Genomic DNA, 23,866 nt, shown 5'->3' with positions numbered 1-23,866 from the left:
AAACTTTACGCAGCACATTGGCCTGTTTGATGTCAGGTGTTGCAAAATGAAACCATTTCCATATCACTGAGGTAACATGACTACCTGTCTTCAGTCATTCATCGTCAGCTGCTGCCGTTATCCAGGCGTCTCTGACTGGAAAAACTCATGCGCAGGTGTCCAAGAACAAACAAAACAAACAAAAAAACTTTTATTAATCAAATCAGTTTAATATTGCTTCCTCCTAGGTTTTTATTTTGGAAATCTGTCCTGCTCTCATGACTGAAGCAAAAGGAAATGGGGTGCCAGTGAGGAAGCTGATTACAGCTTCATGGAGGCTTACTGCTATCCGAAGAATCAGTGGAATTTAGGAAATGAAGATTGAAGCATTAATGTGAAGGAAGTCTCAATACAGCTATTGGCTACAACGAGCTGCAAGACACAAACTCACACACAGGCCAACAGTCACAGAACAAACACGTGCATGAAAAGGACGACATGCACACGTACGCTGACCCACACCCATATCAATCACACTTCTAGACACAAATACAAACAGACATGGAGCTCAAACACACAGACACGGTCAGGGATGACCACATGCACACATGCAGAGATGACGAGCCTATTTAGGTCAGTGTAAATGTTGGCTGGGTGGATGTCTGACTGACTAGTAAATAAGCTGGATGGGAAGTAAATAAAGCAGACAGAATCAGACAGCAGGCAGCCATGCACAGAGAGACAAGGTAAACACACACACACAAGTGAGTGAGTGCTTTGCTGCACATACACACACGTTTGCTTCATAAATCTGAAACATTCTGGAATAATCATTTGCATACCAAGACAAACACAAACAAGAAATTAGGCGAAAATGATGAGTCATTGTTTCTGTCTGCTGTAGTGTGCTTCTGTCATTGGTACTAACAAACACACACACACACACACACACACACACACACACTTACTTTTATGGTTGTCTTTGTACAGACTTTCATTAACTTTCATTATCTTGCCTCTTACCCTAACCTCAGCCATCACAACTAATTGCTTTACCCTCGCTTTAACCTGAACCTGATTCTAACCTTAATCCTAAAATAAGAGTGAAACCTCAACCATCCCTTTTCCAGGGATGAGGAAAAAAAAGTGAGAACAGACCAAAAGGTCCTCACTCTGATAGGCTAAAACTCAAACTGCTTCTCACAAAAATAGGTGGAAAGCGCAGATGCACACACAGCCCCATGTCCACAACCTGGTGATTATAGTGAATAAATATGAACGCATATATGCGGATATTCACACATTGACGGACACATGCATGCAATTATCATGTCGTAAATCTTGTAATTATATAGGGCGTGGATAAATGCACACACGAATAGACACGCACACACATTTCTGCACTCACGGACAAGCATGCATATGAGCAATTATCTTGTCATACATCTGGTAATTATATCTAACTAATATGGACACACAATCTGCACTAATCCTGCTCACACACACACAAAGAGGTCCTGACCACTAGTTAGTATCAAAGAGCAGCTCTGCTACGGATGTGTCACTACCACCAGGAATTGTGAACGTTGCACAGTGGCAGTGTGATTATCCTTTTTAGGTTGATTCGATAAAAAGTGTAATATTTAAGTCAACCCTTCAAAGCAGGTAAGCCTCTGCATTAACTTCAGTAATTTCACTTCTGCCATAAAGAGCACGGCAGAAGTCAGCCTATTCCTGATCACCCTGATTAGAGCGTGTGGTATTCAACAAAACATAAAGTCACCTTCACATCGATGCCAGTGTGACCAGTTCAAATGTACAAGCAACAAGAAAAAGATTTGTCTGGCAAAGTCATCTCTCAATGGACTGCATATACAGAAAGTGGAAATCCAATATCCTGTGTAATTATTCTGTATCTTGAAAAGAAGAGTTATACTTTGAATGTTTTGATCAATTCTGTGTTAAAGCTTTGGTGAATGTACAGGTGAAGCTATTTTACTTGTAATGGTAGTTCTACTCATTTGCTGATAAAAAGATGATTGCAGTGATAACCTGAAAGTCTTGGAGCATTACAAACAGCTGGGCAGACTTTTGGCATCTAACGCCAAGACCTGGGGTGGAGGATAGTGGTTATGTTCCACCAAAAGAAAATGAATGCATCCTATACTTTAGCTGTCTTATTACTCCGCCAAGGAACACGGCAGAGTTATGGGACGATCGGCGTAGATTTGTCTGTCTGTGTACAACATTATTCAAAAACGGATCTGGATGAAGTTTTCAGGGAAGGTCAGAAATGACACCAGGACCAACTGATTAGATTTTGGCAGTGATATGGCTTGTAGTCTGGATCCACGGATTTGTTAAAGATTTCTGTATCATTACGAGAAAGCAGAACAGCATCACTGTAACCATGACAACAAGTGAACACTACGTCAGCTGCCTGCTGATGATCACATGATTGTGATCCTACTACAAATCCACCGACTTATCGGGACTTATCCTTCTGGAATCATACAAGGAACAACTGATTAAATTGTGGGGGTGTTTCTGAGTCCCATCAATTCCTGCCGCCTGTTACATATTTAGGTCACGTGATTCGGTATCCGTACAAAACGAACATATGCATAACGCACGCAAGGACATTTTGTTTGTGGGTACATCGATATTAAATGGTCACATTCTATTAGGGCTGAGTACCGAACTTCGGTTCTTTAATGGCACCGACTGAAATGTTTCAGTACTAACGAGTATCGAAATAAGCCTCGTCTTTCGATACCATGTTCCGGTACTTATCACGTGATTATGATAAAGCAAACCTGTGATTGGCTGTAACATTACATGTGATTGCGGCAAGCCGGAAAAAAACATGCTGTGGAGCTCCCCGCCCGTTCACAGACAGGTTTCACGTTAGGTACATTGACTTTACTGCAGTTGTGTAGCGTGTTGTCGAAGTGGGAAAAGATGCCTCTGAGGTCTAAAACGTGGCTCTACTTTTGTAAAATGGACACCAATAGTGCGCGGTGCAGTATATGCCAAAGCGGGTGGTAAACTCCATCAAAGGCTAAATACCGGCACGAGATCGATAGTCGACAAGTACCTTAAGGGAAAGTTGAAAAGAACTTTGAAGAGAGAGTTCAAGAGAGCGTGAAACCGTTAAGAGGTAAACGGGTGGGGTCCGCACAGTCCGCCTGGGGGATTCAACTCGGCGGGCCAGGGGCGGCCGCTGGGTTGCCAACTTTCTCACAACTAAATAAGGGACAGGTGCACAGTGCCACTAAAAAACATCCTCTCAACTCTCTATCGTAACTATCAGGTAGCGATACTCCTTCCTGTTCAGTGCCAAAGTTATTGATCTGCATAAGCAGCACATGGCTAATTGAATATTCATGAGATAAGCACGGTGGAGGTTAGCATTCTAAAGGCTATCCAGGCTAGCAACGGTGAAGACGTAAAGCTGATGGAGGGATAAAAAACAAAGGGACAGCACAAAACTCCCAATAAACGGAGGACAACACCTAACTATTACTGGACCAGAGGACAACACCTAACTATTACTGGACCGGAGGAGCCATTTTTCACGGCTGGATGTTTAAGTTTAAGATGAACAGCGGCTGCAGCTAAATTCATTGGCTTATGAAGATCATAAGATCGTCAATGGGTGAGCGACACAGTTCATTTAAAATGCAGAGTTTGTGTTGCTGTTTTGTTTGGAGGATATGTGGCTGTGAGCTGCTAATCAGAGTGGCTATGGGCTAACTGGGAGTTTACTCAGGCTACTGGTTACTTAATATGTGAAATGAAACCAAAGACAGATATGAAGCAGATTGTCATGCGGAATGATCTATTCTATCCAACTTGCAAGCAAATAGATGGAATTATGACTTTTCCAGTCTTTTTGGAGTTGTGTTTGTGTGTGATCTGTGTTCACAGACGGGCTGTAGAAACAGGACGGTCAGCTCAGGCTGAGGTTTGGTTTGTTATCGTCTTAAACTCTGGTGAACTAAAATATGTGGCTCCAGCCTTGATCTTGTGAGACATGATGCTGGATCAGTGTTTGTGTTTCTGTTTTGTTGCTGTTGATTATGCCCGGTAGTTGTTATTGACTGAATTCTGGAGTGTGGTCAGCTGCCAGAGTGTAGCGTGAGCTCTACACCTATATATTTGACAGTACCCTTGTGGTTCTGTAACGTTTTGATTACAAGCATATCTGCCGCTGTCTCAGCAGGCAGCATTTAGGAGTAGACGCGCTGTTACACCACAGTAATGGCGGCGCCCACAAATACGGGACAGTTAAGATCCCGTATGAGTCAAATCAATTTAGCCCACGTTACTTGATGTCCCAGCTAATACGGGACAGTTGGCAACCCTACCGGTCGGTGCGGGAGGATCCCCTCGCGGGACCTCTCCCCGGGTGCGGGCCGTCCCCCGCCGGGCGCATTTCCTCCGCAGCAGAGCGCCGCGACCGGCTCCGGGTCGGCCAGGAAGGGTCCGGGCCGAAGGTGGCTCAGTATGTACCGGTATCGAAACTTTTAGATTGATACCCAGCCCTACATTCTATGGTGCCATGATTTCTAAGCATCAATAACTAATAAACAAATGCTGCATTTCTACAAAAAATGCTGCATTTCTGACAATGCTATAATGGAGAATGAACAGCTTTGGTGGAGAACTCTTCTTGTTTATATGTTGTGTCCTCTTAGCTAGATGGCTACTAGCCACTGATTCAGGCCAAATTCATAATTCTGCTGGTTTTTGTTCAGACGTACAGAGCCGTTTCGGTGTTTTGTCTCTGGTTCCTTCATAGCTACTGAGTTTGAGTAAATATTCCACAATCGCTGCATCTCGTTCCTAGTGTCTTGTCACTCTTTCATTAAGGTAACAATGCAGTAACTGAGTAACAGGTCTGCATCAGCACAGCAGGCAGGTTTGTGAAGCAGGAAACTAAAGGCATCATTTACAAATTAGAGTAGTTTAAGTGGCACATACAGTATGAGTTGAGTGATTTAGCACAATTTGTGGTCATCACTTAATCTTCACAACTTCCTCACAGCCAACATACATATGCTATAAATGGCAATTTCAGGGTGCTTTTCATGCCAGTGATGACATGCTCACAAACACATTTGACTTGCTACAAACTAATTCAGACCAAGCACATGTCTGGAAGGTATGAAAAAAAGACAGCAATGAAATCTTAATTACCTTATCACAGTTATGGTATCATGGTTGTTATGAACTCAATTGAGTTTGAATGCCCTGTTCCTCCCTACCATTTCCAGCGACTGTTATTGCATCAGTATAACCCAACCAAAAGCACAGCCGAGTTCACAAAGGGAACAGAGAGTTTTGGCAACTTGTCTTTGCCAAAACACAAAAACAAAAAACAAAGTAAAGCATGAAACTGAAGACTTTTCCCTCTAAACTGGGACTCATCTGTGATGTCAGAAAACTCTGCTCTGGTCTGAACCCACTTCCCTGTTGTTTTACTGCAAACTGTGTCCCATATGTGGTGCTCTACTTGTTCAATGGGTAGTGTTCCCACAAAATTCCTCAAAGATATCTTTGATACAGATTCTGCCGTTGTATCTATTATAAACAGCTCTCTGACCACAGTTACACTCCAGTATACTCAGACACACTCAAGTTAAGAGGAGAACCAGCCTGGATTGTTCTTCCCACAGCTACAGTGCTCTTCTCTAAACATGCATATTTATTAAAGGCTTCAAGTATTTTGCACTCAGCTATATGTATTTCTGAGAATCCTGTGTTTAGGCAAGCTGAGAATATCAACAACAGCTGCAGCTGAAGCTCCTCTTTTACACCTTAGTGCAGAAATTTAACACAGCAGATCATGAAACATTAATTGATGGCCTTAAGCGTGTGCGATTGTCTCTTGATCAACTTTTAACATTATGTTTTTGTTCATGATACACAACTCATCTTTTTCTCACCTTCCATCACCTGTGGGGTCCCACAGGGTTGTTCCTTTCCTCTCTGCCTGCTCAGTAACAAGCTCTTTGCTGAGCTGAAGGTAAAGTTTAAACTTAGTGTGCTGCTCTATAAGGAGTCTAAAGACACTGACAGCTGTCTCTGGGAAATTTAGTGATACAACAAAAATGATAAACTGCAGAAGTGTCTGAATTATTTTGGCAGACCCTCTTTTGTGTTAAAACTAGTGAGCAGAAACTTGACAGAACTTTTCAGCGTAGAGGCCGGCTACCCTGAACCTTAACCTCATGCTGGTTAACACCTATCTTAACCGCAGCCTCTCCCTGGTCGCCCTGCCTGCACCTCTGGGTTTTTACTACTCTGTTTACTAATGTGCATCAAGATTACGTCATTCTTTTATCGTTATTCATTTTTATTTCAATTTCTAAGTTTATTTATTTGTGTGTTTTTTATTGTTGTCATTTTTAAATGGTTGGAGAAAATAGTTACATCCTAGTTCAGGACTGGTTCACACTGACATTTAATTCCCAAAGTACAGTTTTCATGATGTTACCCTATATTCTCAGCACACAGTCCGATGACTGACAGCACATGAGTCTACTCCTGTGTGTATTTATGTTCTCTGTTGGCCTCAGTATTGTAGGCTACAATTTGATCACATGTACTCACATGCTGATGTGTACATATGTTACTCTGGTTACTGAATAATTTACAACAAAATTGCTTTTACGGATGTGGCAATTATAAAATTACTTGTTGAACACATGAACAGCATGTCAATGTAGAAGATTTATCTTTGAATTCATACTAAAATCACAGATTTATTAGCAAAAAATGCTTTAATCGCTGGTGGGATTGTGTGCTTTGCTTTGCTTTTACACTGATGCTAATTTGTGTGGTTTTTCTCACCAGTACAAACCAAACTTCAAAACAAACAATCCAAACGAACTGAGCTAACAGGCTGGTTTTAGTACTAAGCTGACCAAAGACCTTACGTATGAAAACAATTTAAACTGTGATTGATGTTTTTTGGGTAAGAATCTCATAGTCTACATTTTCTCCTTTGTCATGAGGTTTTTTTTTTGTTTGTTTTTAATTTAATGACCTGACTAATCACCTGAATGCCTAATGGGAATTCAATGAAAGGATCCCATCAGAAATCCATGCTTTCATCTAATTATGTTGAAATCGTTACATCGCCATTTACTGTATACCTTAAAAAGCACTTGAAAATCAATGTTGCATCTCAGGATTGTTCAAAATGAAGCATATGCAGGTAAAGGAGTGAACAGACAGACGTCCTCTATTATGTCGGAGGTCTCAGCCCCACTCAGCAGGCAGGCAGAGGGGCAGGAGGTCCTCTTCTAACAACCCCGAGCTGTCAGTCACTTTATGGATGGGCGAGGGCTCACATTAGTACAGCTCAATATGGATCGACTGTGGTGGGAGACCACACTCCGAGACACAGAGCAGAGGAGGGAGGAGGAGGGGATGACAGACAGAGTGAGATAAATGGAGATGGACAGTAGAAGGTGACCACCGAGGGAGAGGGAGAGTGAAAAAATGTGTCAAACGCAGAAAGGGAGACGACAGGGAGGATGAAAAAGAGGGAGGCAAGTTGGGATTGAGAGTGACTCTGCAGTATTGCCATTCTGTATACCGGCTGCCACGAGGGGGGTGTTACAAAATGTCGGTGAAGAAAAGATGACACCGGTGAGATTTAGTGAGAGACTAACTTTCTCACATTTGAAAGGCCCCACTACTCTGTCTTTTGGCTCCTGTGAAAGCACATTGCTTCTCTTCCTCTTGCTTTTTGAAGAGAATAAATTGGTGAACATGATTTTTTTTTCCATCAGGCTTTTACTTCCAGTGCCGTCTACCGTTGCAAGAAGGACGAAAGTTGCAATCACATTGTGATCCAGCAGACTCACGACAAACTCTATCCCAATGCCGATGCCACTTGAGTCTACAAAAGACGTCATCTCATTTGTTGAAGGAGGAGAATTTCTCCAAGGATGGTTAGCAGAGGTGTTAGAAGAAGTATCAGAATGCTGTGAATTTCTTAATGCACATACATGATTGGATTTTGGAGACCATTTGAATTTATACCTGTGGTTTTGTTCTGATGTCACTGAATCCTACATCTACCTGTTGATTAATCTTTGCACTCCTGCTTTTGCTCCAACACCATAAATAACAGTAGCGTCATGCTTTGTAGTGCAATGTTTTTGGACCCATCCATCCACCTGGACCTCGATATGCTGACCACCTGACCTCCAACTGCCCTATTCTCCTTGTACTGCCACTACAGAGTCACTTGACCAGAAGCAGAAGTTCTTTTAGGGCATTTGCTGAAATGACCGACGCTGTCTCTCATAACCGTAGAGGTCATTGAACAATAAAATATAAGTATGGGCTGTAAAAAGCTGCGTGTACAAAGAACCTATGGGGCTGTTCGTGAATGTAAAAATGTGGATGACTCCTGCTGTACAGATTTAAACATGTCAATGGCCCCTCTCCCTGTTATATTTTTTTATTTCAGGCAAGGGAGCATATTGAAAGTCTGAGAAACAGTTGAAAAAATGATTGCATATACCCAACTTAAAGACATATTTTAAGTCAGCCGTCAATAGTGTATTTATATACATTCACAGGTGAAGGAAAAAGAAGTAAAAACTGTCCAGAAAGAACATCAGACTCGAGAATGACTTGAGTAAAGAGACGCAGCGAGAAACTAGTGTAGTTTTTCACTATGTACTCAAAAATGTGGATAAGGGATAGACAGAAGAAATATATTTAGAAGAGAAAGAAGCAGCACGGATGAAGCCAAAAAGAGAAAAACAGCGGAGGGGAAAGAGTGTGATGGGAGTAAAAGGTTATTTTCCAGCGCTGGCAACATGGCCTTGGCCTGTGTCTGCCAGAGCAGCTAAATAGTTGCTTCTTTCTACGTATCACCTGAGAGCACAAAACACACAGTAACAAGCTCACCATGGAAATCAGTGAGGATAAACAGAAACTGAACACAGATGCAGACAGACACAGCGCAGGCTGGAAGAAGAGTGGAAGGCCATGTGCATCTATGTTTGTGAGGACCGCTGTGAGTTTTCATCGGTCACTACGTTGGGACAGGCATTCAAAGGCTGACTGAGGTAAAGGTTGTGGTTAGTGATTCAGCTGAAATGGTTAAGGATAAGGAGCTGGGGATTGCATCATGTCAGTGAGTGTCCTCTTAAGGATAGAAGTACAAACATGTCTGCTTGTGTGTGTTTTACCTGACATGAACCCAGCGCGGTAAACAAAACCTTACGTTACCCTTGCAGCTATCGACCACCAGTGTCTGCCTACATCTGAATGTTACCGCGTTTGTTTACTACCGCTCGATGACTTCATTCCCCTCTTCACCCCCTCAGGGCCTCAGCGGAGACTGACCAGAACGAACCCAGACACGTACACTCATGCACACAGCTGATGAATTATGTAATACATGTGGTTTGAGAACAGAGAGAAGGCGCCGCTCCAGAGTGATTCCTCCATATATGCAGGAGTTGACTAGACTAATAGTAACAGCAGGAAGCATACGCATATTTACAGATCAACTAGTGTGTGTGTGTGTGTGTTTTTATGTGAAGATTTGAAGCCGGTGCATTAATCAAAATCTTAACCACACAGCACACACACTGCATGCCAGCCCCACTGGGCTCTACGTTCAGTTTAATTAACTCATAGACAAGAACAGAGAACAGCCAGCTGAGTTATAAGTCAATCTGTCAGTGACTCAGTCAGTCCATCACTGTGGTTTTCTATAAGCTCACAGAGTGGGATGTCTGTCTCAGAGATCCCATCTTCCTGAAAATAAAGGTTCTGTCAGCTGTTCCGCGCTTTCGCTTGTTTAAGCCATGGAACCGGCTTCAGCTGCAAGTCAAATTGCTTTGACAAATCAGTGGTGAGTGGAGGAGGCACAGTCCAATGTGTGCTCTGGTTAACATTGCCAATGGAAACATCACAGCGGGACTCCAAGCTCTCAGCAATCAAAGAGAAAATGGCAGAATGTGAAATTTGCTGCAGCAGCTTGAAAACCCGAACTGAGAGGCGACATGAGAGAATGCTGTTGAAAATGTCATCAGTCACCTTCACGGGTGTATTACCTGCATAAGTTTGTCTGATGGAAACGTTTATTTATGAGGTGGAAACACACAGAGGCCTGCTTCCTTGGGGACACTGCTGAAGATAAATGATAATCCTGAATATTTCTGATTCTTACAAGGAGTGTGCCCACCATCATACGTATGCCCACCATCTAAACTTGTTTTTACCATGCTAACATTGGCTAATTGATCTGATTATGGCATCATTTTTACAATTCATCCCAAGGAGAACATCAGTGACTTACAGCTGGGATAGGCAGTTTTCTTCTTGCATCATTGAGCAAAAGTTACATACTAAATTTTCATCATATTGTAAATCAAGTGATTTGAGACGATAACTAGATTTCGGCACCTCTCCTTGGCTTTACTTCCATGCTTTAGACAATCTAATCCATTACTGGAGATTTTAGCCAATCACAGGTCTTTCATGTAGAGATGGTGGGACGGTGTAAAGAGCAAAACAGTCTGAGACAGGAGTAGAACACGGTGGCTCAAATGACCAAACAGCGACTTTAACTCAACACAGTTAATCTTGTGTGAAGCCACAGGTAAATGTTGACTACAAGCTTAACTATTTTGAGTGTTAAAAGAAACTTAGGACAGAAAGGAAGAGCTACAGGAGGGTGACTTTATTTAAAACATTTTTGTGTGTTTTTTCTAGATTATCTGCTGCTTTATTCTCACTAGGGTCGGGGGGGGGGGGTGCTGGAGCCTATCCCAGCTGACTCGGTGAAGGCAGGGGACACCCTGGACAGGTCACCAGTCTGTCACAGGCTACATATACAGACACACAATCACACTCACATTCACACCTACGGACAATTGAGAATAACCAATTAACCTCAGCATATTTTTGGACTGTGGGAGGAAGCCGGAGTACCCGGAGAAAACCCACGCATGCACAGGGAGAACATGCAAACTCCATGCAGAAAGATCCCAGACCCACCCCGGGATTTGAACCGGGGATCTTCTTGCTGCAAGGTGAGAGTGGTAACCACTACCCACTGTGCAGCCCGCACTTGAATGTTGTAAAAGTTAAATAATTACAATAATAGCCTTATACATATTGATATTCCTAGACTCTTCAAATTGGATTAAAATCTACTTTAAGTTTTGAGAATTTTTTACAGTATTCATACTGGCAGATTCAGCACAACTAAACGCTGTCTTAAATGCTGCAGTCGAGCGCATTTTGTGTAAGTGAAATTATTTCTCTCAGGTGAACCAACCTTCTAAAGACGCTGTGCACCCATGGGTGATTTTAATCATTCTGGCTGGTTATCAGGATTGTGTGGGTGTATACAGACTGTACTGGATCTCCCACACTGGTGCTAGCTTGGTTACACCTCATAGGACTGAACATATTGCTCCTTTCTCATTCTTGTTTTGACATAGGGCAGTGAGAACACATAGTTTCTGTGTAGCTCAGCTCCCTTTAAGACTGAGGCCACGTTCAAATCACATTGAATTAAAAATAACCAGTTTCCTTCTAGTTATTGTGTTCATGGTAATATACACACTACCGTTCAAAAGTTTGGGATCCCTTAGAAATGCCCTTATTTTTGAAAGAAAAGCTTTTTTTTTCAATGAAGATAACATTAAATCCAGTGTAGACATTGTTAATGTGGTAAATGACTATTCTATCTGGAAACAGCTGATTTTTAATGGAATATCTCCATAGGGGTACAGAGGAACATTTCCAGTAACCATCACTCCTGTGTTCTAATGCTACATTGTGTTAGCTAATGGTGTTGAAAGGCTCATTGATGATTAGAAAACCCTTGTGCAGTTATGTTAGCACATGGATAAAAGTGTGAGTTTTCATGGAGAACAGGAAATTGTGTGGGTGACTCAAACTTTTGAATGGTAATATATATCATAATTACAGGTAAATAACATTTTTGTTTGTTTTGTTTTTTAAATTGTAGCTATTGCTTGTTTGGTTTTCTTAACATTGATTAAGACAGCTGGAATGTCCATTAATGACTGAGAAGAGGCAGAACAAAAGCACTGACAGCTGCTCTGTTGACTTGTTCAATGATGTGAATGCTAGCAGGTCACATGCAACCTTTCCTAACACTCCGTCCTCAGCGACAACAATGCAACATGAGCACAGGTCTGTGGGCCCTTTAGTGGACCTAACAATCAGTCAGAATGACAGCAGTGTTTCATGAAAATAATATGAGAAAACTGGATCACAAGCAGACTGTAAAACTCACCATATGGGAGAAACAAAGAAGACGAAGTGAGTGTGTGACTCAGTACTCTAGTTTTTCATTCTTCCATTATTTATTCACTGTAATCCATTGACTGTGATAATTCTGCTAACACTGTTGCTCTGGTAGATTTAATTAAAAAATAGTCTCAGCTTGTATTTGCTTCTTCCTATCAGGATAAAGGCCATTTTACTGTGTGCTGCACTCATTTCTACTGAATTTCTCTGGATTTAGTGTCTAAACTTCTTCTCAAAACACTAAGATTTGACTAAAAATATACAGATTTAGTCTCATAACCTGCCAAAGCGAGTCAGCATGCCAATGGTTTAAACCATTTATTAACCAGAGTTTTTGGCTGTGTAGGTTGTGCAGTGTTTCACCTGAAGAGAGAGAAGCTACTCCCCAGAGGAAGAGCTGGCTCTCTGTCTGCCTGCACACAACTCCAATTACAACAATCATAATTAGAGTTAGTGATTATATTTTAATGAGAAAGAGTTGCGCTCAAGTCTGCACAAGCTAATAATGTGGGAAGCACAACCACTGCTGAGAGCGTTCCTCTCTGCAGCACAGTGAACCCTTCACCTCAAAGAATACGACCTGCCTAGATCCCCCCATAAATGTCACAGTAAATGTTCACATAAACATTATTGCATATACAGGCAGTTACAGAGTAGACAAGTCAGCAAATATTACAAGTTAGCTTAATTACAGAAAGGAGGGCTACGTCTGAAATTTATCAAGTTGTGACTGCGCTGCATTCAGCGGCACTGAAACTAAATCACTGTTAATAGTTTCTGTAAAATGTTTAGTGTACTACACACACACATACAGTATCTATGGCACAGTACATATGAACGTCTACACACACACACACACATGTACATGACAAAAACATATGAAAAATATGATATAACTATCAGTTATCAGTGTCCCTTCTTGACCACTGTTATGTTGTTTGTCATCTACACCGTCTGCAAACGCTGAGATATTCTGACTGCTGTTCACTGTCAACCAGCTGCTCGTCATTTGTATTTGGATTCTAGTCATGAGGAAGCGGCCAGCCTTAAGGTGTGGTCACGTTACATTTCCAACACATCAATTTTTACTCCTTCTTCCATTACTTACACTGAAGCTGGAACAACAGACAAATTCAAGAGTACAGTTACTTTGCAGCGGCAGTCATCCATCAGCTCCAATGGATGCACAGGTCAGAGGTCAGCTTTGATCAGTAATGTCACAGTTCATGTTTTAGTCCTGTCTCCCAGTCCGTCAGTTCACCATCTTTCTCTACCTGCATGTCAGACCGTCACATCATTTTTGCTCCTGATGTTGTTGTGTTCCTGCCCTCCATTAGCATCTTTGCCTCTGTTGTCTGCTTGCCTGCCTGTAAGCTTGTATTCTCTGTTGAAGAAAGCACAGAGCCGTCCCTGCTGCCTGGTGTGTGTCTGCCCTCAGGTCCATCTTCCTACCTTTATCTTGCAAACTGCGACAAATGGATGTCCTCGATTAGCAAACAGAAACAGTTAGACTCTCGGAAATGGAGAAGTTATTACCCTTGTGTGCTTTATAGCTATGCTGAGTAATTTATCACAAAATCAGACTACACACTATACCACAAATCTCACCACTGTTTACAGTTTGATCACTCTGAGCAGTTTCTGGGTAAATTTTGTTGAATGGCGACCAATTTGTTGTCAAAACTAATTAGTCCAGTCTCTGTCGTTGCAAACGATGAAGCTATACAGAGCATTTCTTTCTTCAAAACTGTACAGACATGAGTTTCTTTGGCTTTAGTTAGACTAACTTATGATAGTAATGCTAATCAGCTACAACAGCTGTCCTCTCAGCAGCACAGAACCTGATGGTTACCATCTACAAGAGTTACATATTGTATTTTACAATATCTAATTAATGTCTAATCAAAACTGCAGCTCTAAAAATGTTGTTCAAAGTAATTTGTCAAATGGGGAATTTCTCTATAAAACAATGACTCCCTTCTTTTAATACCTCCAATTAGCTGAACAGGTTTTGTTTTGTGTTTTGTTCAAAAGCTTTTTAAACCTATTAAATGAAGGAAGTATAACAGAAGGACAATAAAAAGGGAAGAAGAAAAGAGGCAGGATGGGAGTAATCGCTGAGCTATCAAACGTCTTTTAGGGTGACACTGGAAAATATCGTGGTTTACAATCTGAAAAAGTCGGATGAGTTTGACAAGTTGCCTATATATGTGACCCTGCATCCCATTGTCAGTTTTTAGCACAGACACACACACTGATAGACACACACATATGAACAGACCACTGTCCATTATCAGTGTTTACCTTTGAAGGCATTGGTGGCTGGTAAATCAGTTTCCTGCATACTGCTCCTTCCCACGCTCTGCTAGCTGCTGCCGATGCTGCGATGGATGCCAATAGACCAACCTTAACCGGTCCGAGCCACAGCCGCTGGGGGGAGGGAGGGTGGCCGAGAGGAAGGGGCGGCGCCTGCCAGTCTCACTGCCATCTTTCTTCATCAACAGCCCATGTGCTTGAATAGAAGGCTGCTGCCTGTCAAACTTCACAGGAGGCGATTGTCTTTCCTCTGCTCAGCGACAGCTCGTATGGTCACCCTCGTTCTCTGACTACGCTGCTGCCTGGTTAACTAGCTGGTATCAGGATTTAGCTGTCTTCTGACAGTGGACTTAGGAAATGTAGTGACAGCTAAGTGGAGGAGGAGTTCAAACGAAAGAGATGGATGGACTGTTCAGGGTTTGAGCTTCTTTTGGGTCAAGTTAGAAGAGGATGGAGGTTGGAGTGTGGGTGTGGTTGAACTGAACTCTATCCTCCTAGCAGCAGGCCTACAGCCACGGCCAGGAACATGAATTCTTGGCTGCGTCTCAACTTTTCAATCTATCTGGCTCTGACTGAGCCTCTATGCTGCTTGTGAGCTAAAGAATCTGAATCTATCTGTCTCTTCTCCAGAGTCAGGTTTATCTCTTAAACTCAGCCTTCACCAACATGCTGTCTCCTCCGATTATCCTTGCCCTTTTGCTGGCTTATTCTCCCAATATTTTTCCTTCCCCTCTTTTTCCTCTTATGTCTTTTGTCCTGTTGCTGCAGTCCCGAGCTCAGCACGAGCTACTCAGGCGCTCTCACGCTGGCACCCCGGCTAGAGGGAAAAAGAGAAGAACACAGACAGAGGGAGGAGATCAGTGAATAAAATCATAAGATACCAAAAACAACAGGCGTAATAGATACACCCAAGCACAACACGGGCAGGGTTAACTGCTGGCCTGCACTGACCAGCTGAGAAAAGTGCACAAAGACGGTACTCATCCACGTCCACCCACACACACACCCACACTCACCACACACACACAAACACAGCAATGGACGAGCTGCAATGTGTGTCTCAGTTTGGATAGCGGGTGGGTGGCTGGCTGGCATGGCCCCCTTTAGTTCCTCTCACCCACAAGGTTCTTACATGAAAGGGAAAAGTTTTTCTGAAAGCCAAGCGCCGCCTGTGACCCTATTTCACAGAGCAAGGGAGAGATAGAGCCACATGTCAGTGTGCCACTTTGAAGTCTGCCTGATAAACAGGGCTGGAGGAGGCTACGGCTGAGGGAACAACAAAACTTTATTTACATTTCAAAAGTGCCAAGTGCTGCTTTTTTTGTGTCTGGGAAAGGAATAAAATCCAAAAAAAGAGGAGCGGGAAAGAGGAGGAGGAGGAGGAGGGTGGCGATGGGAAGGACTGAAGGAAAACTGGTTTTGGTAAAAAGAGTTAAACAAACTACCCTTTTTCTTGCTGTTGAGACATGAAAATGAGGGTGCAGGAAAGCCGGATCACACTGAGGGATGGAAAATGATGGATGGAGGGGTACACAGGAGCAAAGCCTATGTCTAAAACGTAACGGGGGGAGATAGGAAGAGTGGCAACTAGGAAAAGCAACAAAAAGAATGAAAAATAGCAACGAAAAGAAGAGGAGAGGGGGCGGAGACATAAAAGGGACAGAAATCAAAAATAAGATCTAAAAAAATGCAAGTTTAAAAAAGTTCAAGACAAGAAATGACACGGGACAAGAGAAGGAGGGGGAAAATAAAGCAACCAGACAGTAAACAAACACACGCCCTGTCTGAGGTTTTGGAAAAGCTCGACAGATCTCAGTTAGTCTTATCTCAGCTCCTGCCTGTTCTTATCGAGCCTTATCACAGCAAGGATACACACAACCGCTTGTAACCTGACGAATGGAAAAGTAAAGGCGAGAACTTAGAAACTACTCATGACTCAGACATTTTAGTGTCCGGAGTCTTTCAGAGTCCAGAGTTTATCCCTGTTCAGGCTTTGTCGTAGGCCGCAAGATGACACAGCAAATTCGGCTGTATCAGAGCCACCTATGGAAAGAATTAACAAAGACTGTTCAACAATATTTACAAGGTTCTGCATGTACATCATTGATGACTACATAGAAGAAAAATTATTCAGTTTGCCAGATCAGTTGAGAAATGGCTGCAGTAACTAGGCAAGTTTATACGTCATTGTACAGATGAAAGATCATATGTCTACAAGGGGGCTGCACAGTGGTTTGGTGGGTAGCATTTTTGCATTGTAGCTAGAGGATCCCTGGTCCACGTCCCGGCCTTCCTGGTACCTTTCTGCATGGAGTTTGCGTGTTCTCCCTGTGTAAGTGAACATTTTTCTTCTGTTACTCCGGCTTCCTCCCACAGTCCAAAACATACTGAGGTTAACTGGTTATTCTAAATTGTCTGTAGGATATGAATGTGAGTGTGATTGTTTGTCTCTATGTGTAGTCCTGTGATAGGCTGTTACCTGTCCAGGTGTCCCCTACCTTCACCTTAAGTCAGCTAGGATAGACTCCAGCTCCCCCATGACCCTAATGAGGATTAAGTGGTGTGTAGATAATGGATGGATGGATGGATGGATGTCTACAAGGTGGTATCTTAAAGCAGTCCTTCTTAATTCCCACACCAGTACCTCCATTTTGAAACCACTGACAAACAAATGTGATCATTTTAAAAGCTGGTATTTCAACCAAAACTAATTCACCTGCATAATGTACATCCCATCAGAACCATCCGCCCATTGGCTGGACCCAAACTGGCCAAATGGCTGTTTTATGAAATCTAACAGAAAAAAAGTCTCAGAATTGACTTTAATTTTTTTCAAGTGTAATGGCGCAGCTCTTCCTCACTTATTCTTCTCAAACTTGGATCAAATAAAGGGCTGCTGTAGTGCCCAAAACATTCACCTCAAAAGTGTATTTTTTATTCTATAGAGTGTATGTATTCAGTTGCAATACACCATAAAAAAGACTGTACTATACTATTCTGATGGAGAAATTAACTCAGAATATGGTCTATTCATGAGTAAGAGCAAGGACCACTTGATTATACAGTAAGTGTTATACAATGCAGCATATAAACCCTAGGTGGCTTATCAGGTCGATGGTGGAAACTTCCCTTTGTAAAAGTTTTTCCAGCATGAGACACCGATGATACCTGTCTGACCTCATTGACTGTGTGAGCATGGAAACTACTACTACAACCACTATTGCTGTCTGTCTGTCTGTCTGTCTGTCTGTCTGTCTGTCTGCAGGGTCATCTGAGGACAGCTCGTTGTCACGGCAGGGAAAACATGGCTCCAGGTAGACGTTTGTTCTCTGGTCATTTAAGTACAGCTCCTGTCTTATCTCTGGATCTGTCCAGCTGTAAGTCTTCCAAGTGTGAGTAATGCAGAGAGCGCAAAGGTCTGAAAACACAACTGCACAAGACTTTACTATCCTTTGTCTGTGTTTGTCAAGCAATCATTTGTCATTGAAGGAAATGCGCATAAAATGGCCTTATTTGCTGCTTGTGGCATGCATCACACTGTCAGCTCTAATACAAAGGTGTCTCTGGTCACTGTGCTTTACTGAGTGCAGTTGCAGATCAAATAGTTGTATCAAAGTCTGTAAACCGAACCATATATACCAGACACAGACCAGTTGTTCTAGGATCCATGGACTGAACAGAGTGACCCAAGCATTACTGAGAAATGATTGGCTTGGTTTCACTTTTACTTAAAGCTACAGTACGCAGCTTTGACTGGAATGGCCTGCAAGCAGCAAATTTTACATCCTCACTCTTTTTTCTCCATTTGATTAGTCACCAATAGAGTTAGTTTGGTTCAAAAGATGACACACAAACAAATGTTGCAACAGCACATTATCAATAAAAGTAGGATATATGATTATGCTCGTGCCCAAGTCTTCCTCACAGATATAACTATGGCTGTTTATCTGACCAAGAAGAGACTGAATTGGGCCGACAATCAGCCTTTAGATCCTAGAAAATCTTTCTTTGGGAAGGGAAAGTTTATATTTGGTTTGAATAGAAATCAGTTGAGTTGTTTTTACTGTAAGTTGATGTACAACTCGCATGTCTGACGAATGAAATGTATTAAAGAACTGACAGGTCTCGGATGTCGATGTTGGATCAGTAATGTTTCCCGACAACATGTTTCATTTGACTTCCATTGAAATATTGGCTTTTTCACGATAGAACTTGCAAATTTTATGGTGCGTTTAGGTAGTCACAGCATTGTAGGTTAGGTAAATGTCATGACCTTGATTTGACACAGAAAATATCTGCAGTGGTCTCGAACATAAGACCCAATGCTGCTTATAATAATTATACAGAACTTAAAGATCTTTTGAGTTGGTGTGTCAACACAAGCCACATGTTTGTCATTTCCATTTGATCCATTTCTGCATCTGACAGAACAGATATTTCTGTTTCAATCAATCCAGCTGTCTACACATGCTGCAACAGCTCATTTTTACTTGCATTATGTGCCCATAAATGCAGCCCAAAGCAGATATTTTAGCTTCATGGCCTTAAAGATTTTTTGGAATAAATAAATAAAAAATCTGTGATGTGGGGATCAATTTAGACATTTGAAAATATACTAGGCCACCAGATACACCACACAGAATCTCTGCTCTGGCAACACTTTTCAATAAATGCAAAATATAAACCACAACACAAACCCAAGAGTTAGACAGTATCGCATATTTCACTTTTGGGTTGTTGGTTTCGGCAGCTGATTGGACCTATTTCCTCATGGCTTTAAACGTGCTGTTCCTGTTGTAGTCAGTATGACTAATATCACATACAAATGAACTGGATGATGTCTTTAAAATCTCTAAAACAGAAGTCAAGTGTAGACAATAGTACATATGATCTAAAACACGGAATAATGTATCTTTTTTATTATTTACTGGGAGATTCTGAGGAAAAAATAGATGATTTGGTTCTGTCTGAAGGGCTGCACAAAAGCAAATATGTATAGCAAGGTTTGAAACACTGTTGCACACTTGTTCAGTGGTTAGCACCGTCACCTCAAAGCTAGAGGATCCCCGGTTCACGTCCTGGCCTGAGCCTGGGATCTTTCTACATGGAGTTTGCATGTTCTCCCTGTTTTCTCTGGGTTCTCTGGCTTCCTCCCACAGTCACAAAAACATGCTGAGGTTAACTGGTGATTCTAAGTTGTTCATAGGTGTGAGTGTGATTGTTTGTCTCTATATGTATCCCTGTGATAGACTGTTACCTGTCCAGGTGTCCCCTGTCTTCACCTTAAGTCAGCTGGGATAGACTCCAGCCTCCCATGACCCTAATGAGGATAAAGCGATGTATAGATAATGGATGGATGGTTTGAAAACTACTGAACAATGACATTCTTTTCCTTAATGATTACTAATGCTACCAAAAAAACAAACAAACAAACAAACAAACAAACAAACAAACAAAACACACCGAACAAGGGATATCACATTACCACACTTCTGGTAGTTGGTTTCAATACCACTAAAGTTCCACATTTCTTGCTAACAATTTCGATAGCATATGAAATCAGTGCATTTCAACATCAGTGCTTTCATGTGACAAAGACATTATTGTTTTATAAAGTCGCTCCAAAAAACATCTCTGTGTATTAAAGTTAAACATTTCTATGTTGCTTTCTATCTTGAACATAACTCGTACTGAAAACCCAAAGTTACCTGTTAACCTCAAATTCTGCTTCATAGTACACACCTCAGGTTCAGAATCCATACATTTAAGCATATTTCTCTTAGTTACATTTGGTTTTGTTTGAAATGTAATCAGTACTTTTTGACAGTAGCTGAAATAAGTTTAAAAACAAGTCAACTTCCGCCTCACAGGACAAAAAAAAAGACTAATTTTTGGGACAATGATTAATCCCAACTTGAGAAGTGTACTTAGACAAAGAGACACACCAACTTCATAATGGCAAGCACTGTGTACTCCATTCAAGTCTTCTTAAATTGGGATTTTAAGCTTTAGCAGCTACAGCCCTGGAGCTTCATGTAACCTCTAACCTTCCTGGAATGGGCACAGTTCCCATCACAGCATTATTAGAGCTGGAGCATGTTTTTGTGTATCTGTCTGTCATTGTAACATATGGGGACAACTAGCAGCTCTAACAGCCAGCTCTGACTCCTCCACTGGGTCACACAGGGACATGTGCTTATCAGTGAGACAGCAGTCAGACAGACAAACATGGATTGGGGAGCAGACTATTTAACCACAGGGCTGGTCGCATCTGTTACACTGAAAATTCAAGCATGCTAAGAATGTGATTGCATAACAAATAAAGAACTGGGGCTGTTGAGGTGATTCAGAGTTCTGTTGAAAAAGACGTGGAGGAACGGAGCCATTTTAAAAATACAGCTTTCATAGGCTGCTGGTGTTTATCTAAATGCATCGGCTAAAGTAAATATGAAATGTGCCTGTACCTATCCGGATATCTCACTGTTTATGATGGGCTAGAGGAGCTATTTAATTGTATTTGTTTGGATTTCGACAATAAAGTCAACAGTGGACGTGCCTGTTCACTCACATGCTTGAAAAAAAAGTAGAGTGAGCCCGGCAGTCAGCTCAAATACTTGCTTTTACAAGGAGTAAAACTGGAACCAAACTGAGCATACAGTCAGCGAGGTCATTTTCAATAAACAGTTTTGACATTCTTTGAATAAGATGAGACCATAACTGGAGGCTACATCCCCTTTGCTTGAAAAGAAAAACTCATTTTTGTCCACCCCACTATTGCCAAAATCCAGAGGAGAGTTGACAAAAATGTCAAATGTTCATCTGAATTGCCTTTGTTTGGTTTTCACAGTAAATAAGCTCTACAAGCAGCAGCCAGTCTTTTGTTTTTTACTCTTTTTTTGGGCCCTAGAATTAGCCTCTCTGGCAACACAGCTCTCACTATCATTAAGAAGGTTTCTGGGGCCACATGCTGCCTGAAGGCACTACTGAGGGCTTAAAAAAAGTATTTTAATTTGCTTATCTTAATTTTTTTTCTATGACAATTAGATATGGCGGTTTTCCTGGGTGCACCCTCCCTCTCACTCAGTGTCAGCTGGGATGGGACCCCGACCTGAATCCTTTAAAGGGCTGGAAGGTATAACTAATGGAAGACATTTATTATTCCCCTACACGATGCAACAATCAAAGATAAAAGACAGTTCTGTGTGGAGTACAATTATATCGTACCTGCATAATATTTAATGAACTATGAGATCCCCTCTCTCTCTCTCTCTCTCTCTCTCTCTCTCTCTATATATATATATATATATATATATATATATATATACATATACATATACATACGTGTGTGTGTGTTTGTGTGTATAGATATATATTGTGTATAAATCACGGTTTGGTACATATTTCCAAACGGAAGTCACGGTTCAGTTCGGTTTGGTTCTCAGTTAAGGGAAAATGGAAAGAAAAGCTGCTGATCTAACAGCTGGTATGACTTTCTGGCTGAAGTGTGGACAAGAAAGAACGTCATAACGGGGTTCTATCACCTAAAATAGGAAATATATTTTAATGCAATAGCATTTTTTAAAAAAAACATCATTTAGTTAGGCTCTTGTTTACCAGCATAAATATACTAGTAGGCATAAAAAAATACCCAATCTACTCATTTATCTATAGCAAAGAGCACAGCAATAATGTAAAGTTAACGTAAGATGACCTTCATTATAAGTTTAAAACCTCAGTTCTCAACAACGGAGTATGGCCGTAGATCTGCTGCTATGAAAACACCAATAGATTTGGTTATTGCTTTAGCCCGTTCTGAATTGCGAGGCAGGGTTTGTACAGTTCACAGTTTTTTCCTAGCAAAGGGGATAGTTACGCTTGGATGGTGCTTTTTCTAATGTGTGTTTAAGTTTGACATGTTGCTGGACGCATAGTTGAGGACTGCTTCACAGTGTCGTCTTGTCCACTTGTTTTTCTACTTTCGTACTTCACTGGGAAACCGAAGTGATCCCAAACAGGTGATTTTAATAACGCCGAAGCGTCTTCCAGCTCTAACTTTTTCTCATTGTTGCTAGTATTAGCCATGGAGCACCAGCAGGAGAATAACGGTCCGTCACATCCTGAGGTTCACTGGAAACTCCTACTTGTTTTTAGTTCTGCAATACTGCGCGACTGTGTGAGCCAGAGAAGGTCCACCACAACTGTGGCACTACGAAGTTTTAGGTTTTACAATTAAAACAACTGTGTACATTGGCCATTCTTAATAGTCTTAAAATTGTCATACCGCAGTACACCTCTGTACCGAACAGCTCGGTACGAATACGTGTACCGTTACACTCCTTATACATATATATATATATATATATATATATATATGTATACACACACATATATACACACACACACACATATATATATATATATATATATGTAGTATATGTCGGCAGTGTCTGGACCAGAACTGACATCAGTTTGAGAAGAGGCGGTGACAAAACAATAGAATGATGTTTGTAAATGCTTTTACGTGTTGAAAATTAAACGAATTATAATAAACACCTAGTTTACAACTATTTAAAGCATGTATACATTTTTTGGGGACACCCTGTATATATGTATATTACAGTATAATGTTCTGTATGTGTGCTGGTGGCATAGAAGTCAGTCGTTTAATGACACAGTCACTCTGACACAGACAGATGAAGATTACACAAGACCCACAATGAATAACAGAAGACTCATCTCTGTGTGCTTCATTAGTCCTATTTATACTTTAATCCAGTTTGACAGGGTATGTTGTGGTTGGGCTGCAGTTGGCAGAGGCTTTTAAAGATCAAGTCCAACAAACAACACAAGTTTACTGATACACAAGCCTCAACACAACTCACATCTCAAAGGATCCAGCTTCTACTGTTGGTTCAACAATGACTGAACCAACGACTGTCATTTTTCCATTATAAAATTACTGACTAGAGAAGTATGCTTCATAAACAATGCAACACAGAGAAGGGACAATGTGTACACTTACTAGCATTGAATGAATAATAATATCCTTCCTCAGATATTTCTGAGAAGAGTATTAACAGACATCTGTAGCTCCAACAGAAACACAACGACACAAAAGCTTTGGCCACCTTTCCTCTGAAGCTTGCTATATGGTAGTGTATTACATTGTATCATATCCTAAGAGGTTCAGTAGATGTGAACTCAACTTCTCTTTTTGATTTTGGGTCTGACAAACTCTTGTTTC

At 41.4% G+C, this 23,866-nt stretch overlaps 1 protein-coding gene across 4 annotated transcripts in view; it reads right to left on the bottom strand.

Moving 5' to 3' along the window:
* Positions 1-23,866, bottom strand: part of LOC110954774 (low-density lipoprotein receptor class A domain-containing protein 4) — a 284,512-nt gene that overhangs the window by 155,704 nt on the left and 104,942 nt on the right. For all 4 annotated transcript variants that reach the window (XM_051956436.1, XM_022199457.2, XM_051956437.1 and 1 more), the window contains one exon: positions 14,611-15,439. In XM_051956436.1, coding sequence (XP_051812396.1) covers positions 14,611-14,650 — 40 coding nt within the window. In that variant the 5' untranslated portion in view covers positions 14,651-15,439. The remainder of the gene's footprint in view (positions 1-14,610; positions 15,440-23,866) is intronic.

Source organism: Acanthochromis polyacanthus, chromosome 12 (assembly GCF_021347895.1).
Source record: "Acanthochromis polyacanthus isolate Apoly-LR-REF ecotype Palm Island chromosome 12, KAUST_Apoly_ChrSc, whole genome shotgun sequence".
Taxonomy (NCBI): domain Eukaryota; kingdom Metazoa; phylum Chordata; class Actinopteri; family Pomacentridae; genus Acanthochromis; species Acanthochromis polyacanthus.
Note: the sequence above shows the minus strand (reverse complement) of the source record. Positions and strands in the feature narration are given on the sequence as shown.